The sequence below is a fragment of the Seriola aureovittata genome, chromosome 1 (assembly GCF_021018895.1).
Source record: "Seriola aureovittata isolate HTS-2021-v1 ecotype China chromosome 1, ASM2101889v1, whole genome shotgun sequence".
Classification (NCBI taxonomy): Eukaryota; Metazoa; Chordata; class Actinopteri; order Carangiformes; family Carangidae; genus Seriola; species Seriola aureovittata.
Genome location: NC_079364.1, coordinates 5197263 through 5213406, shown reverse-complemented (window position 1 = coordinate 5213406; position 16144 = coordinate 5197263). Strand labels below are relative to the sequence as shown.

At 37.7% G+C, this 16144-nt stretch overlaps 2 protein-coding genes across 2 annotated transcripts; one reads left to right on the top strand and one right to left on the bottom strand.

Annotated features, from left to right (window-relative positions):
• The first annotated feature begins 265 nt into the window (after positions 1-265).
• LOC130168310 (beta-1,3-galactosyltransferase 1-like) lies at positions 266-6297 on the top strand. The gene is made up of 2 exons (XM_056375109.1): positions 266-720; positions 1035-6297. Exon 2 carries the CDS (start codon positions 1045-1047, stop codon positions 2272-2274), a length of 1230 nt encoding a protein of 409 aa, XP_056231084.1. The 5' UTR covers positions 266-720; positions 1035-1044; the 3' UTR covers positions 2275-6297.
• Positions 6298-7502: 1205 nt separating this feature from the next.
• LOC130178477 (interleukin-25-like) lies at positions 7503-13910 on the bottom strand. Its single transcript, XM_056390807.1, has 3 exons — positions 12697-13910; positions 11761-12008; positions 7503-10114 (listed from the first exon to the last, which is right to left on the bottom strand). The coding sequence occupies exons 1-3, from the start codon at positions 12745-12747 to the stop codon at positions 9886-9888; spliced, it is 528 nt and encodes a 175-aa protein (XP_056246782.1). The 5' UTR covers positions 12748-13910; the 3' UTR covers positions 7503-9885.
• Between the last annotated feature and the right edge of the window lie 2234 nt (positions 13911-16144).

The following is a 16144-nucleotide window of genomic DNA, read 5'->3' as shown; positions in this document are numbered from 1 at the left end:
GATTTCAGCATGAAACACACACAGCAACAATTCACCTCATGACTTCAAATCCAACAAAATAACCAAAGGTTTGGTGAAAAATAAGTAATTAATCCTAAAATAGAATACTCCTGTATCTCAACAAAAGTGCACAAAACTATAAGCCAATTACCTTTTGCTCTCACACACACACACACACACACACACACACACACACACACACACACTCTTCTCTCAACACACAAACACACAAACAGGTGTCACTCATGCGATAAAGGAGCAACAGCTCAGCTAAGAAGAGCTGTGGCTGACCTAAGCCTCTGGAGGTTCCTCAGCTTTTCATTGGCTTTGAGGCAAAAGAAGAAGAAAAAAAAAAACACTTGCAAACCAAGGGGTGGAGCAAACAAAGGTGTGGCTTCCCTGCAGGTAGAAAAGGACACAGTGCCATGGTTACTCGCTCGAGCCAGGAACTTGCAGCTAAAGAAGCAGAATCCCAGTGAGTCTGAGAGGCAGCGGGATCCATGAGTAAAGACCAGGAAAAACATTTCAACGTTCATTGCTGCTTTTTGACATAACACACAAGTTAGAGTTGCACTTAACTGCAACTGAACCTTCGCATGAATTTTTCAGTGGAGCAACAGCAACAGCAACTTTTTCTTTTTTTTTTTTTTTTTTTTTTGCTTCACATGGAAAAGGATGAAAACCCGTGTTAGAAACTGGATTTCTTAAGGGAGAAGAAAGGTACGTGTGTTTTCAACTTTATTATCTGCATTTCTGAGGAAGCGGAGAAAAGAGGAAGGAAGGTACTGTTAAAGGTTATGAAAGTCTCACAGGTTTTATTTTACATTAGTAAATATATGAAAAGTTTAAAGGGCACAAAGCTAAAACATGGCGTTATTTAATGTTGTTAAGTTATCGTTATCATTAAGGGGTTATCTGTGAACCAATCTAAGCCTTTGCTCTAAACAACAGCTATTTTTTAAGCACAAACACTGAAAGCAGATCTCTTTCCTCTCTGTTCACAACCTGTCTCACTGTCTTTTCTCTCCTCTCAGCCAGGGAGTGATGGATGGTGGGAAAATGGCAGAAGGCAGGAGATGTTGTATTTGGTCACGGCGCCACTGCTTCTTCTGCATTCTGGTGTTGGCGGCTCTTTTGTTTTTTTACAGCACAAACATGAAAGAAATGCCAACAGACTGGAACCCTAGACAGTGGATTCAGTATACTGCACCAAAATGGTGGAAACAGTTAAACGGTCACATCAGGAATGAGTTCAACACCAGCAGACCCGGATCTACGTCTCAACTGACCACTGCTGCTGCTGGGTTTACATCTGCAAATAACTCAGTGGTTTTTCCACAAACTGAGAATATAACTTCAACACAGGTGACAAACGTGACTATAACAACCCTGACTACAAATGCTCGAGCGGTGCCAACACCGGCTCCTTATGTGTCTCCGGGACCGTACTTAGTGGAATACCCCTCGGAGTACCACTTCCTTATAAACGAGCCACAGAAATGTGAGCAGCAGAAACCTTTCCTGGTTCTTGTGGTTCCCGTGGCGCCCCAAAACAGGGCACACCGCGACATCATCCGCAACTCATGGGGAGGTGAAAGTCTGATCCTGGGCAGAGTGGTGAGCCTGTTCTTCCTGCTGGGGCTGCACAGCGGAGAAGGGGGGGAGCAGCTCAAAGAGCAGCTGCTGCAGGAGAGCAAAGAGCATCAAGACCTGATCCAGAGCGACTTCGTGGACTGTTACAAGAACCTGACCATCAAGACCATGGTGATGCTGGAGTGGCTGGACTCGTACTGCTCCAGCGTCTCTTACGCCATGAAGATTGATTCAGACATGTTTCTAAATGTACCCAACCTCATTAATATGTTAATAAGCGCTCCAAAGACAAACTACATGACCGGACTCGTGGCGAGCGAAGGTGCAGTTCTGAGAGATCCAAAATCTAAATGGTTCTTACCTGTGGAGGTTTACCCTCACCCGGTGTATCCACGTTATGCTTTGGGTCTGGGCTACATCTTTTCTTTAGACCTCGCCAAAAAGCTTGTGGAGGCATCCAGACACGTTAAAGCTGTTTACATTGAAGATGTGTATTTGGGGCTTTGCATGCAGCACTTGGGCATCCCTCCCACTAACCCCCCAAACTGGAGTTATTTTAATGTCTTTCCTGTGTCGTACAGTCGCTGTGCTTACTCCCGGCTCATCGCCACCACGACTCAGGAAAACATCGATCGTGTGTGGATCTGGAAGGACTTAAAAAAGCCAGGCCGAACCTGCTAGTAGGACACAGCTAAAGACGACGTAATGTGCTGACAACCAGGACTGAAGTTATAAGTTAAGTTATGTTTAAACAAATCACCTCGCCTTTCAGATTTCAGTGTTAAACGAGCAGGATTTTCTGCCATTGCTCTGTGGCTCAACACTGGACTCTTATCCAGCATTTTAGGGAAGTTTATTATTCATTAACCAGCAAACGACTAAAAAAAGGAAAACGAAATGTGAACTGAAGAGATGACAGCACAAACTGACAGCTAGTATTTTTACAATACAGAAGATATACAGATCTAAAGGGGTAAAATAAACTGTATGTAGATGATTAATATAAGACTATTTTTTTGTTGTTTTTAAGAATGTATTTTGAGTTTCCACAAAGTGAAATTTCTCAACCTTGAGGTCTGATGTACTAATTTTCTAGTAATGAATTTAATGAATTAATTTAAAGTGGCAACATAATGATGTCATCATCATCATGCCACGTCATGCCATGAAAGGTTTCTAAACTCTATAGTTCACTGTCACTGCAACAAGCGCTCTGTGCTCAGTTGTGCCGCTAGTGAATCAACAACATGACGGAAACAGACAGTTTTAAGTGTGTTTGAATGGTGAGATTATAGAGAAGGACTGAGCACATTAAATGTTGTAACATGTTGAGTCTGATGACTCATTCATAAACCAAGAAGTTGAGAAGCTGTAAAGTAATAGAAGTCATCACACTGTCGATAATTAACAGGTAGATAAGGAAGTGGAAAAACATATTTGCTTCAAACAATAGACATGTATCTGCCAAATCCAAAGAAAGGGGACAGATAAATCATAGCCTTGGGGAAAATACTGTCATTTCAGTTTTAAGCCTTCATTTTCTAACACTTTTGCGCTCAACAAAGGGAAAGCAGCTCAATTGCCCAAAATTAAAGTAGCAATGAGCAGGTTTCAGGTTTGACAAAGCTGCGTGAAGCCACTGTAGTTTGCTTAATCCTGTTTAAAGAAGGAAGTGAGACTAACCAAAGTCTTCATCATTTCATCATCAGTTTCATCATCTCAGATTATGGTTTGTGGCCCAATATTCACTAAGCCCCGCCCCTTGCACAGATATTTTGCTTGATATTTTGCCTTTTTTTTTCAACTGTTCATGCTCATTTGTGGTAGAAATTTGTATCTCATTCCCCAATGGCTGATAAAGTGAAAATCCAAAAAGTTTTATTCGTTTTACTGTTTTTCAGTTTATGCAAATTGGCATCATTGGCATGAACTTTCATGGTCTAAAAGACTTGGAGACTTTTTTTTTTGTAGAGCTCATTGAACTCGAATTGTGTGTCAAAATTCAAGTCAAACGGACTTTGTGGTTCTGAGGGGCATGGCCTTTTCAAAGTTGCATTTTTTGTGCTTTAATTACAGCGCCAGCATCAAACCGATTGGGCTCATTTTTCTTGGGATTTACATGCACATCAGTTCCAGTTATTGAGCCATTTCATGTTTGTAGCTCATTCAAGCTCATGGGAATTTGAGCCGCAGCGGCAGCAGGCAAATAATAAAAATGACCTCACACAAACACAGAGGGATAATTAATAAGTGAACATAACACTGCTTTTTTTTTTTTCCACTCATGGGTCGACAGAGAAATCTGTGTGTAAAATCTGTCAAGACGCCTCACAACATTCAGACATTTGTGATGATTTCTGACACAATTTTTAAAAAGCTCAGTGTCGGGTGTCGGGTGTCCATATGAGCACTAAACCAGCATTTGTTTTCTGTAATCACTCCTCCTGTCTATACTGACTACAGAGAGAACCTCCCAACATGTTTCCACTGCAAGTGACTGGGGACAAAAACCCACAGTCTGTGCTCAACTGTTCATTTGAAGGTGTCATATCAGGCTTCAGCAGTAAATAAAAATCAAGATGTCGACCAAAGCAAAGTGTTTTTAGTATAAAATTCCCTTTGTGTGTTTCTTGTTCAGCTGCAGTAACACAAAGAGGGTATTTTATTTTTTAAAATGTTAAAAATACCGTTACATATAAAATAATTTATATAGGTTGTGACGCTATTTTGAAAATATATAACCAGGGGAGACCACTTTCAAAATAAAATCCCCACTTTTACGGTCCCAGAAGGAGTTGTTAACAATGTCCAGTAATACCTCAATAATTAAATATTTCTGTTACCGGTGACACTTTATAATGAAGGTAAAAAAATACACATTGGTCCGTTTTAACTCATGCACAATGATTTAATGCGTGAATTCATGAAAGATGTATCGTGAATTCCTTGTGCACATCATTAAGAATCAATTAAGTCACTATCAGTTAAGGTGATCATTGAACTCACAGTTACTTAGACACATTTATTTACATTTTATTACGAGTCCATTCACAGAGAAAAGGGAACTTCCAACCCACATACATGTGATCACATGGGATGTGGGCAGGAGTTAAGGTTTAGACTGTTGAGACTGTTGTTTAGTCACATAGCAACAACCAGTTTGATTTTAAATAGCCTAAAATTTCTGTGAACGACGTCCCATTGGGTTTTCAAAGCCTGATGAGTAATTTTATTTGAGCTGCTTTGGTGGTATCACAGTTTATTAAAGCATTAAGTAACTGTTTGTTATTTATTAACTGTTGACTAATACTGACTTTATAATTTTCTTAATTCATGCTGTAAATCAGCATGACTTGTGCATGTATTGAACCCCTATTATAAAGCCTATTTATTTTTGTATTCATCTTGTTCCTTCGATCGGTTCCTGTATAAATAGGCTGTGAAAAATCTCTTTAGGCTGTGTCCTATTGGGAGTTTGGCTGAGGTATCATTTTAATCCACATAGTGACAAATAGTGTATAATTTTGTATAATTTCACAGTTCATAATGGCATTTAAATGTTGTGTCTTTATCACTTACATGGCTTGTTTGAATGTCTCTCAACACTGACTGTGCTGTTTTAATGATTTTATCCATTAAAAGCACTTTACAACACAGATGCTACAGAAAGTTCATTTTTTAATTAGTAAAATGTAGTCATAATAAGAGAAATTTTGTCTTTATGATAACCTCTTTACTTTTAATCTCTTCAACACTTAAAAACACCATATAAATATTTAGTAAATGGTTTATAAAACACTATTATGTAGCTGTAAGCACATATGATGACATTTGCCATCATGACATGTTCATGATTTTAAGACTTAGATTAAGCAGTCATAGCTGTTGACAAATGAAATCTTACATGTGCATCTACACCTACATTATGATGTCTTAGAAACACATGAACTGTTTAAAGAGTGATATAAATTCTAAATATGGGGATAAATAGTAGTGTCAGTGTCACCTGATACACCTTCCACCACAATGTTTTTACATCATATATCATTAACAAATATTTGTTTTAACTTTTATATTTATATAGTCTACTGTAAGATATGAAAGGCTTTTAATAAACTATTGAATATACTGCAATGTGTGATATTGCAACCAGCTTCACTGATAGTTACAACTACAGATAAATCAAATTATTTTGTGTATCAAATGAATGATTGTGGATTTTCTTGCACTCGTTGATTTTCAGCGGACTTCCCTGATGATTGATGACATTAAACAAGGAAAAGCTGTAAAGTGAATGTTGTGATGCAGAGACACCATGTGGACTTTTTGTGCACTACAACTGTGTGTGTGTAATAAATGTCTAATGTCTAAGGAATGGTTCAGAAAATGCATTTGTATATTTACAGTATTTTGATTATATTTGTTTCAGTTATAGGTAAAACATTAGAAGTTTAATATTGTATTGAATATTAAAAAGGCAACATTTAGGATGTATCATTACTGTGACTGTGAAAATACAGTTGGTTTGTTGGATTCCAGACATTTTTATTGGTAACATGACTCTGGCAACGCTGGCTGGTCGACCACTTTGTATTTTGAGACATGAACTAATTCAGGCAGAAGATTATTCCTTGCATCAGAAGTCCAGCTCTAATATTAAGACAAATACAATACTGTGCAAAAGTTTTAGGCACTTTTGCTTTCGGCAATGGTTGGTCACACCAAATATTGATTTGATTTAGGTTTAAATCTTTCTGTTTGATAAATCGATAAATAAAAACTATTATTCTTGAAAGCATCTTCACTTGCTGCTTAAAACATCTGCACAGGCACAGTACTATATTTGTTTTAGAAAATATTAAATACATAATATTAAAGGGTCATCTCTTTGGTTCAGACTGTAGAAGTACACTGTGCTGCTGGGGGCTGCTCTCACTTCCATATAACATGCGGCTGCTTTTCCATTGAAAAACCGGTTTATAATATGATCCTCTCAGGGAATAATTATACTTCCGATACAGGTAATTGTGTACGTGTGCAGGTGTGTTCTCAACTGGAGTCAGTCAGTGAATTGGTATGTTTGACAAAAGATAGCCTTTAATTATAAATAACTATCTACTGCACACCATGAGATTAGTCATGTCACGAGGGGGTAAATTATATCAAATCAATTATATTTTATTGGTTAGATAGATAGATAGATAGATAGATAGATAGGTAGATATCGGTCGACATATCTCTGCTGTTTGTGGCGTTTTCTTTGCATTGATTTGTCATTTTAATAACAGAGCTCATCTCCCCGTGTGTACATTTTCCACCAACACAAGTTTCCACCCGACACTATTTTGCAGCGGCACCGGCGCCGCCCAAGACGATTGTGATTGGTTTCAAGAAATACAAACATGCCGGAGCGTTTTTTCCACAAATATCGGGCGATTCTCCAGCGTTGGGAAGATAGGTGAGACTAGACACGGACTACTATCATATTTTGTCTTTTATATAGAAGATCTGATGTCGTTGACTCCATTAAGGTATTTTAAAACGCTTAGCATCCATCTGCTGCGGTTTTGCGTGAAAGATAACACTCCTGCTCATAGTTATAAATAAGTCAGTTGTGAACACACAAACATAATACAGGTTTTTAGGTATGGTTCGGTGTCACTAATTCTGCATACTTATAATGGTACCACTCTGCCAAAATGTAACAAAATATAGGCTAAAATAAACAAGACGGGAATTGTAGCCCACAGCTAACTTACTGTCTCCATGGAAACACGATACTTCCTGTTTACGTCCCCCAAATGATTCCAACTGTAGGTCTTATCAATTAACTACGCATAACTAAAATTTAAACCAGTGTTTTTTTGAGATTGTATTTTTTACATGAAACAGGATTAAAATGTAAGAAATTGCTTGGTTGTGACAGATGCAGTACAAAAGATGAATGACGCAAAGAAACTTTTTTGATTCATTATTTTTTATTTTTGGCAAATTGTTTTAAAAGTGCTTAGTTGCAAATGGAAAAGAACATGGACAGAGTTGAACAAATGTTTCTGACAAGCCGAGCAGCAACACAGGAGTCAGTGAGGCTTTGACCATTGTCACAACAAGACAAAACAACACCCTAAGCTGTGATGAGGAACTACCTCTCTGGGCCAGTGAAAGCTCATCATTACAAATCTTAGAGCCACTCAACAGTTAATTAGTTCATGTTAATGGCATTATCTATCTGAATTTATGTCTCGATTTCAGTGCTGAAACAAACAAAAACAAAAACGTCTAGCTTTAACAGTGCACCATAAAATGTCCTACAGTGCAAGACAATCTCATAATAAATCAAAACTCGTAGATTAATGCCATATTTTAACATCCAGTCTAACATTAAGTCTTTATCCACCAGCAGGCAATATTCAGTGTGCCAAAGGAGTTTTAAAACAAACACAACTTAATTCACTGGCCCGTTCACAGTGATCAAATCTACATTAGATTTAATCATAATTACTATAATAAAAAATATAATAAAAAATATGAAAACCAATTTTACCAAGTGTACAAAAAACATTGTAGGAATCCTCACATTTAGCTTAACGAGGCTTACTTAAAAACTAAAACTAAAAACAGCACATAAGCTCCAATACTACTTTGATGCCTTACAGTGTTTTTAAAGTTAAATCATCAAAATATAGTTTAAAGATTAATGTAACCAATGTGTACCTCGCATATAATATACATGTGCCAAATACTGTCCTATTTTAAAGGAACAGTTCCCCATTTTGGGTAATGCGTTCATTAGAGTTAGATAAGAAGATTGATACCACTCACTTGTCTGTCTGTTAAATCATATCTATAGGCTAGGAGATGGTTAGCTTAGCTTAACAAACATTTTGTATACATGCTGTACATACTCTACATTTCAGAGCCAAATATTGAACTTGTTACTCCATTAAATTTATCTGACAGCTAACTAGTTGACGTGAAGGGGCCCGACCCCTATGTTGAGAACCACTGGACTAAACTCGCTAACTGTATATAATGTAGTTAAAACCACCTCCACCTTGAGCAGCTATAATCTCACAGATGCATCAATTAACAATTTAATGTACCTTTTGCTGGTAACACTTTTGTACTTTAACTGAAGTAGGATTCTGAAAACAGGACTTTCACCTGGAATGAAGAATTTTGACATTGTTGTATGAGTGTTAGTATTTGACAGAGCTAGGCTAGCTGTTTCTCTGTTTCCATTCTTCATGCAACACTAACCATTTGCTAGCGGTAGCTTCATATTTAGCGTACAGACATGGGAATGGTATTGATATCAGTGCTGTTCGCTTCTAGCTCCTCGCCACTGTGGCATAAAGTGACTGTACAATGAGACTTGGCTCTTGTCATGTTTCACATTCATCAGTACAAAAAAAAAAAATCATTAGGTGGTCAATGCAGAGCATTTTGTTGCTGTTGAGTGAAAGCAAAGGCTCATGTCTCTGGTTTAATCTTTACAGATCATGCTTCAGAGTTAAACCAGTAGGTCTTCCACCTTTATTACATTCATCTAGGGACGGATATTGCAAACTAGCTTAGGCTAAAAATGCTGTCGTATGAAGCATTAGTTTATGCTGTATACTTGTCCCCTATTTATTTTTTAGCTGGTGCCTAAATGAGAGAACTAGAAAACTGACTGATGGAAATAAAAAACCCTTGAAACCTTGTCCCCGGAAGCCTGTTCAGTAATCCATCCATGGTTGGCATAAAAATGCTTCTAATGACAATGACATGCAGATGTTTAATATTAATATAATGTCTAACTTCATACTTATGATGAACATTTAGTATACGGTGCTTGTCTGGTTAAGTGTGTTAGCTTAGTGTGTTAGTTTTGGCATAATTTCTGCAGGTATTTGGTTAAGAAAACTAAATATTGTAAAAGTTAGAATTCAGATGCTGCCATCCCCACGGCTGTGTTGCTTGTGTGGCTAAAGATCTGCCATCCCTATCTTGAAAGAAATTCTAGTGTGATTTTGAATTAGGTTTTTTACTTCTGCAGCAAAACCTAAAAGTTTTGGTATCAAAACTATAAATAATAAAACGTCTCTGACATAAGTTCCTACTTTCAGATAACTGTGATGACGAGCTCTACAGTAACCTATCACCTAACTGATAAATAGGGAAATAAATAAATGGAGAAATAGATTAATGTGACCCCAAGATACCAGATGGATTATTTTGCTCTGGTTAACTTTGTTATTAAAGAAAACAATAAAAATCAGCACCGATGTGAGTGTGTGATTGGAATAATCACTTGGGGACAACACACACGCAGGCCACAGGGACTTGGATATAATGCACCTTGACCTTGTATTTGCCCGGGCAATGTTTACATTTCGTCTTGTTCATGACCATTTTCTTAGCGAACAAAGGCACAGAGTTGTAGTTCAGATTTTCATGCTGGTTGATGATGCAGCCCTGACAGAGGCACTCTGCGAAGACAATATGTTGAGGAATCCTGTTGACGTCATGGTCTAGTCTGAAGGACACAATCAGACAGAATGGATCAGTAACTCACAGAGCAATTGATACAGCAACTCTGAATGAATCACAATCAATATGTTACCTTCAATTTTGCTGCACCAAGATTTCTCTTCTTTGAGTTTTTTATTTTATTTTATTTTTATAATGATGTTTTTTTTGTTACTGTTCTGTGTTGTGAATATTGTAAATATTTCTCATAGCTAAGTACCTAATTATTGTTTTAAACTACTGTGATTCATTTATTTATTTTCTATTGGTTCATTTATTTATTTTTTATTTTTTAGGAAAAGACGGTTGCATTTAAAGGAGCCTTCGAGCGTCGCACTGTTGTGACGCCATCGGTCTTCAAATGCAACCTCTGAAGGATGCAGCCCCTGAATTGGGACACAGCTTATATCTGTGGTTGTCTATTCCTGCTCTGATCAGACATGTGATCAATCACGTGAGAGTTGCTCTTCAAAGTAACTTTTACTCTTGACTATAAGTAGACACTTTCTGTCTGCCACTAAAAAACACAGGGGAAATCTAACTACTGGATTTTACTTCACAGCCATTCTGCCGACACACATTATAAGCCTCATGAATGTTCGCTGCGGGGTTGTTGTATTAGATAGAAGTGTTTATGATATTTCGTCAAAAATGAGGTAATAATGCAGCTCCTGACTTAATGGATATTGTACTTAATTGGTGCAAACTCTCAAATGCTAAACAACCAATTGACAAACTGAACTTGGGGCTTTTGGTCATCTGGGGGCAGTTTTTTTTATATGTATATGGCATTTTATTGGTAAGTGGCAACATATTTTAAACCAGTGGTTCCAAACCTTTTTTGGCTTACAAAGACTCTCGTCTGTAGTTGGGACAACTGGTCACACCTCGATGCGACTCATTTCCCCCTTTGAAAATGTCGCATGATTTCATTTTTGAAAATGTCGCATGATTTCATTTTTGAAAATGTCGCATGATTTCATTTTTGAAAATGTCGCATGATTTCATTTTTGAAAACAAATTTACAAGATACAACACATAGTTAAAGATTAAATTGGTGGTTTCCCAATATGTTGACATTTGACAAGTTACAAAAAATCAGTGTCTGGTTGGGATCCAATTGTTTTTGTCAACTTGTTTTTTCTTCTTTCATCTCACATTAATGCGAAGGCAACGATCCAATTAGGGCTCCAACTAATGATTATTTTCATTATGAATTAAACTGACAATTGTTTTCCTGTATAATCAACAGCTTTATCTGTAAAATAGTAGGGAAAATAATCAAGATATCTTCAAATGTCTTGTTTTGTCTGGTCCAAACCTAAAAACAATCCACTTGATATAACAGCAAGCCTTTTCTTTCTTTCTTTCTTTTTGCTTCAAAATGACTAGAATAATTAATTGATGATCAAAATACTGATTAATGTTCTATCAGTTGACTAATTTATTCATTGTTAGAGTTCTAAATCTAATATTGTCATATACCAATCACCATTTTTCTGGCATGACACTTTCACTGTTAAAATACATTTTGCTGAGTTTTTTTTACATCACCTAAGTAAAAAATTCTGTGAAGCCTTCTTTCCCCTCAGCTGATACATCACTGAAGGTGTATGTCCCCCCCCGGGCCCCGTAGCTGCATGCTGCACTCACCTGGACTTCCACGGGGATACGGAGCGGCTGTTCAATCCTCCGCGCATTTGATTGGCCACCTGCGCACAGGTAAGATCGTCCTCCTGCGGCAGGTGTGTAGAGACACTCTGCTCCCGCCAGTGTCTCTCCAGGAATCTGTCGAAGTGAACCTCCAGCTTGTCCACGCTGATGCATTTGGAGCTGTCAGCCTGGGCAGCGGGAAAAGATGAAGTCAGGTCGTTGAAGATCAGCAAGGAGCCGAGAGAGATCTATAAGTATTTAAAAAATAAATAAATAAAATAAATCATTTTAAGAAAGAGCAGGTTTTAGAGAGTTTAAATCACAACCAGCTTGAAATGAAACTGTCCTGTGTGAGCTGAAGTGCGCTCCCTTTGGTTCACATTCAGAATTACCATTTGGAGGCTGACCAATTCCATCTTGAACCCGGACAGCATTGGTTGTGACCATCCATTGTGGCCTCGGTCCCTGTATTTGAAGACTTGGTCGCCCCGCTGCTGGGTGTGGGAAAAACCTTAAACTTGAGTATTTCCTTTTGCTCTATCACCACCTCACATGTCTCCTCTGAGTAAGAGAGACAACGTGATCCTGCCCTCCCTCCCTGAGCTGGGCGGGGTGTTTTTAAAGATGAGAACTTTCTCTAAAATTCATCTTCATCAATTAATGATCAGTTACCTATGTAGTTCATATAGGTAAAAAAAACAAACAAACAAAAAAAAAACTTTGATTGCGCATAGGCCAATGAAGTCACTTAGAAACCGATGCACAGTTGAAATTGCTTGAATTTTAGTTTATTTTAATAGTATTTTAAAATGCCTCTTCCAATTTGAACTGCTTTATTTAGATTATATGTACAATGTAAATTAAATGTATTATTATTATTATGAGCAACATTGTTATTTTAGTAACTGCACTGTGACGTTTTTTTGGGGGGCTTACCATCAGGGGCGATACCGCTCCCACTCCACTGAGAATGTGTGTAGTTTCCATAGCAACGACACTACAGTCTGTAATGCTGCCTTCGAGACAAAGAGGCGTCAGAGGATCGCCTACGTAATTTTACCCACAAGGCGTTTACCGCGTAGACTCGGGAAAATGGACGCCGTCTTCCTTGGTACTTCTCGGTGGAGGAAATTAAGAGTTCCTTCCTCTTGAAAAGCTTAATTTCTCCCGAGGACAGCGACGTGAACGCCAGGTTATCGCCGCAGTTAAAAATTTACAGGAGGGATGTTCCGTTGTCGGGGTTACCGTGAAGGCAACTTTACGTCTGTCGTGGAGACACACACCATAACAGAACTCGGTTCATTGGCTTAGCCATAACTTCAACACAAAATTTTAACACTCACAATAAACAATTTTCTAAAACCACACACCTCCCAAAATTTAAAGTTTTCATTAAATATATTTAATCAATCTATGAATAAAAGGAAATGTGAAATCCCAAGCATGGAACATTAACCAGGTTTAATTTTCCTGGAATAAGACAAAACACAAAAATCAGCTAAATTAATTCTGTCCTATTCAATGCCAAAAAGTTAGATGCTGCATAATATGTAGGCCACTGGAATAAAATAGAAAATAAAAAACTAAACTAAAATGGGATAAAACAGGAGTGTAAGATGGCAGAGCAGTGCAAAATAAATGACCCCAAATATCCTCATAACATACCGTATATATTATATATAGGCCTATATACAGAATGACCTAGGCTATGGCCTATATATTTAGCTACCTGTGTATTACATACCCATGCACATAGAGTACCTTGGTTGTTTGAACACAGTGGTGGAAACTTCATTTACAATACAATTAAACCCATAAAGCTACTGGACAAACACATAATTAATAATAAAATAGGAAAACACCATTTTAATAATGTGAAATAGGATAAATGTTGACAGATGCTTTACATTAAACACTTAAATTTATCTTTTGTTGGCTATAACATTAAATTTTTATTAAATCTTTATAAACTGCTTATAAAGGTGATTAGAGTAAAGCATTAGCTATATAATCAACAAATAGGTTATGTATGACTTTAATCTATAATAATATATCATAAAGTAGTTAAAATTAGCTCCAACTTCACTAGCTGCAACATTAACGTGATCATATGTAGGAATACAGCAGTAATTATAATCCACCTCTATAAGTCTTTATTCTGAAGTGGGCTGTTCTGCAGAATGAACACTTTTGGTACTTAAAGTATATGTTTAAACTTATGTTTAAAACTATTTATACTCATGTAAAGTTTTGAATAGAGAACTTTTACTTGTACAGTATCTGAACACTTTGGTACTGTGGTACTTTTACTTCTCTGAGTGCTTCTTCCATCATGATCTCATACTGATTTCTATTAATAAACATGAATATATATATATATCCATGGTTTCAAATCTTTATTCAAGATCTAATGTTTTTATTTATCTGCCTCTCTGGCTTGTTTGAACTTTGTGTCCGTATTGTGACACATATACTTCATAAGCTGCTGCCTCAGCCTGCACATCAAACATTCATTCATTCATTCATTTTTTACCGCTTATCCTCTTTTCGGGCGAAGGCGGGGTACAAACTACGGGGTACAGGTCGCCAGTCCATCACAGGGCAAACACATAGAGACAGACAACCATTCACACTCACAGCCACACCTATGGTCAATTAGAGTATCCAATTAGACTAGTCCCCATTTTGCATGTCTTTGGACTGTGGGAGGAAGGCGGAGTACCCGGAGAGAACCCACACTGGCACGGGGAGAACATGCAAACTCCACACAGAAAGATCCCACGGCCGAGCCGGGACTCAAACCTGGAACCTTCTTGCTGTGAGGCGACAGCGCTAACCACTGCACCACCGTGCAGCCCACACACATCAAACAGTCTTGGACAAATTTATTTATTTTCACATGAGGCCCTAATGTTTTTCTTTTTATTAAATGGGAGTTGTCGATTTGCACATATTTATGCTGACAATTCCCCTACGACTGAATTTCCCCCAATTTCAACAGACCTCTCCCTAAATAACTCCTCCATTACCGTCATATGATTGTGGGGGTGGGTTTGATTTCATCTTTGGAAGGAGCATGTTTTTTTTGTTGTTTTCTCTCACACATACAGTAAGAACTCTATTTCTCCTTCTGAGTTTTAAGAACATCAATATTTGGATATACAGAACATTTTTATTAGCTGAGCTCAGCTGTTACTTACACTTCAGTTCTTTAAAAAGGACCTGATGTCTTACTTTGCTTTCACCTCATAAATTAGCCAACACTCAACCAATGAAATTTAAATATTATGTTACCTGTTGTTTTTCTGTTCTGTGACATTTGAAACCTTTAGGCTATAAAAAGTTTCAGGTTCACCGCCGCCTCATCACCAACTACATTCCAGTCTTTCAGTGTTTAACATATATTAATATTAACAAACATTTTGCAGAAAACACCCACTCCCTATTGTCCATACCTAGATGTACAGAATGGTTAGTAGTGCTTTTACTGTTTATTTGTACACTTACTCACTTACCCACAGCCAGAGAAGATTTTAAAGCCATAGTCAACATGATGCAGTGTCACAGCTGTCCCCTCCCCTTTTCAACCTGGCAGTATAAATGTTCTCCAGTCTGTATTTAGTGGAACAGAAGAAGCTTGGTCAAGAATTCATTCTGGCTCACCCACTTCCTAGTGTCAGTGGAATGAGGAAAGGTGATTCAAACACTGTCTGGAACTGTTAAGTTAAACTTGACTTTACTTTGCATTCCCCTGTTTAAATATCATGACAAGTCTTTCAGACCTATTATTGTGCAACCCACCTCCTCCCCATCACCACCACAACCTCCATGATGTCCAGGGACACTCGTCCACTGGCTCCCACACCACGAGCGTCCACTCTCTTGAGGATCCTGTCCTATCTCCTGTCTTCATTTGCGCCCACGCTTAATTAAGATGCTTCACATCGTGTATGAATTTGGACTTAAACCAAAGTATTGGACAAATATAAACTTTTTAACTGATGATGGCACTAGATGAAAAGTCAGAGTTATTACAATTCATCCTGAGGCGAATCTGAACATGTGTAACCTACTAAATTTTATAGCATTCCACCTCAGTTGCAGCACTACAGGAAAATTCAGGTGGAAATCCATGCCACAGGTGTTATTATTTATTTCACAGGATAGGTGCAAATCCTGACCTGTTGGTCACACTAGAGCACGGTATAGGAAATGTCAGTATATCACCAATGTCTTCCAGATTCCTCTTTGGGCCACCCATGGATATCTGTAGTCAAATTTATTGGCATCCATCCAGTAGATGTTGAGACATTTCACTCAAATCAAATGTGAATTTCATGGTAGCTTTAGATGAAAAGTCAGGGGATCCCTGAAGTTATCAGGA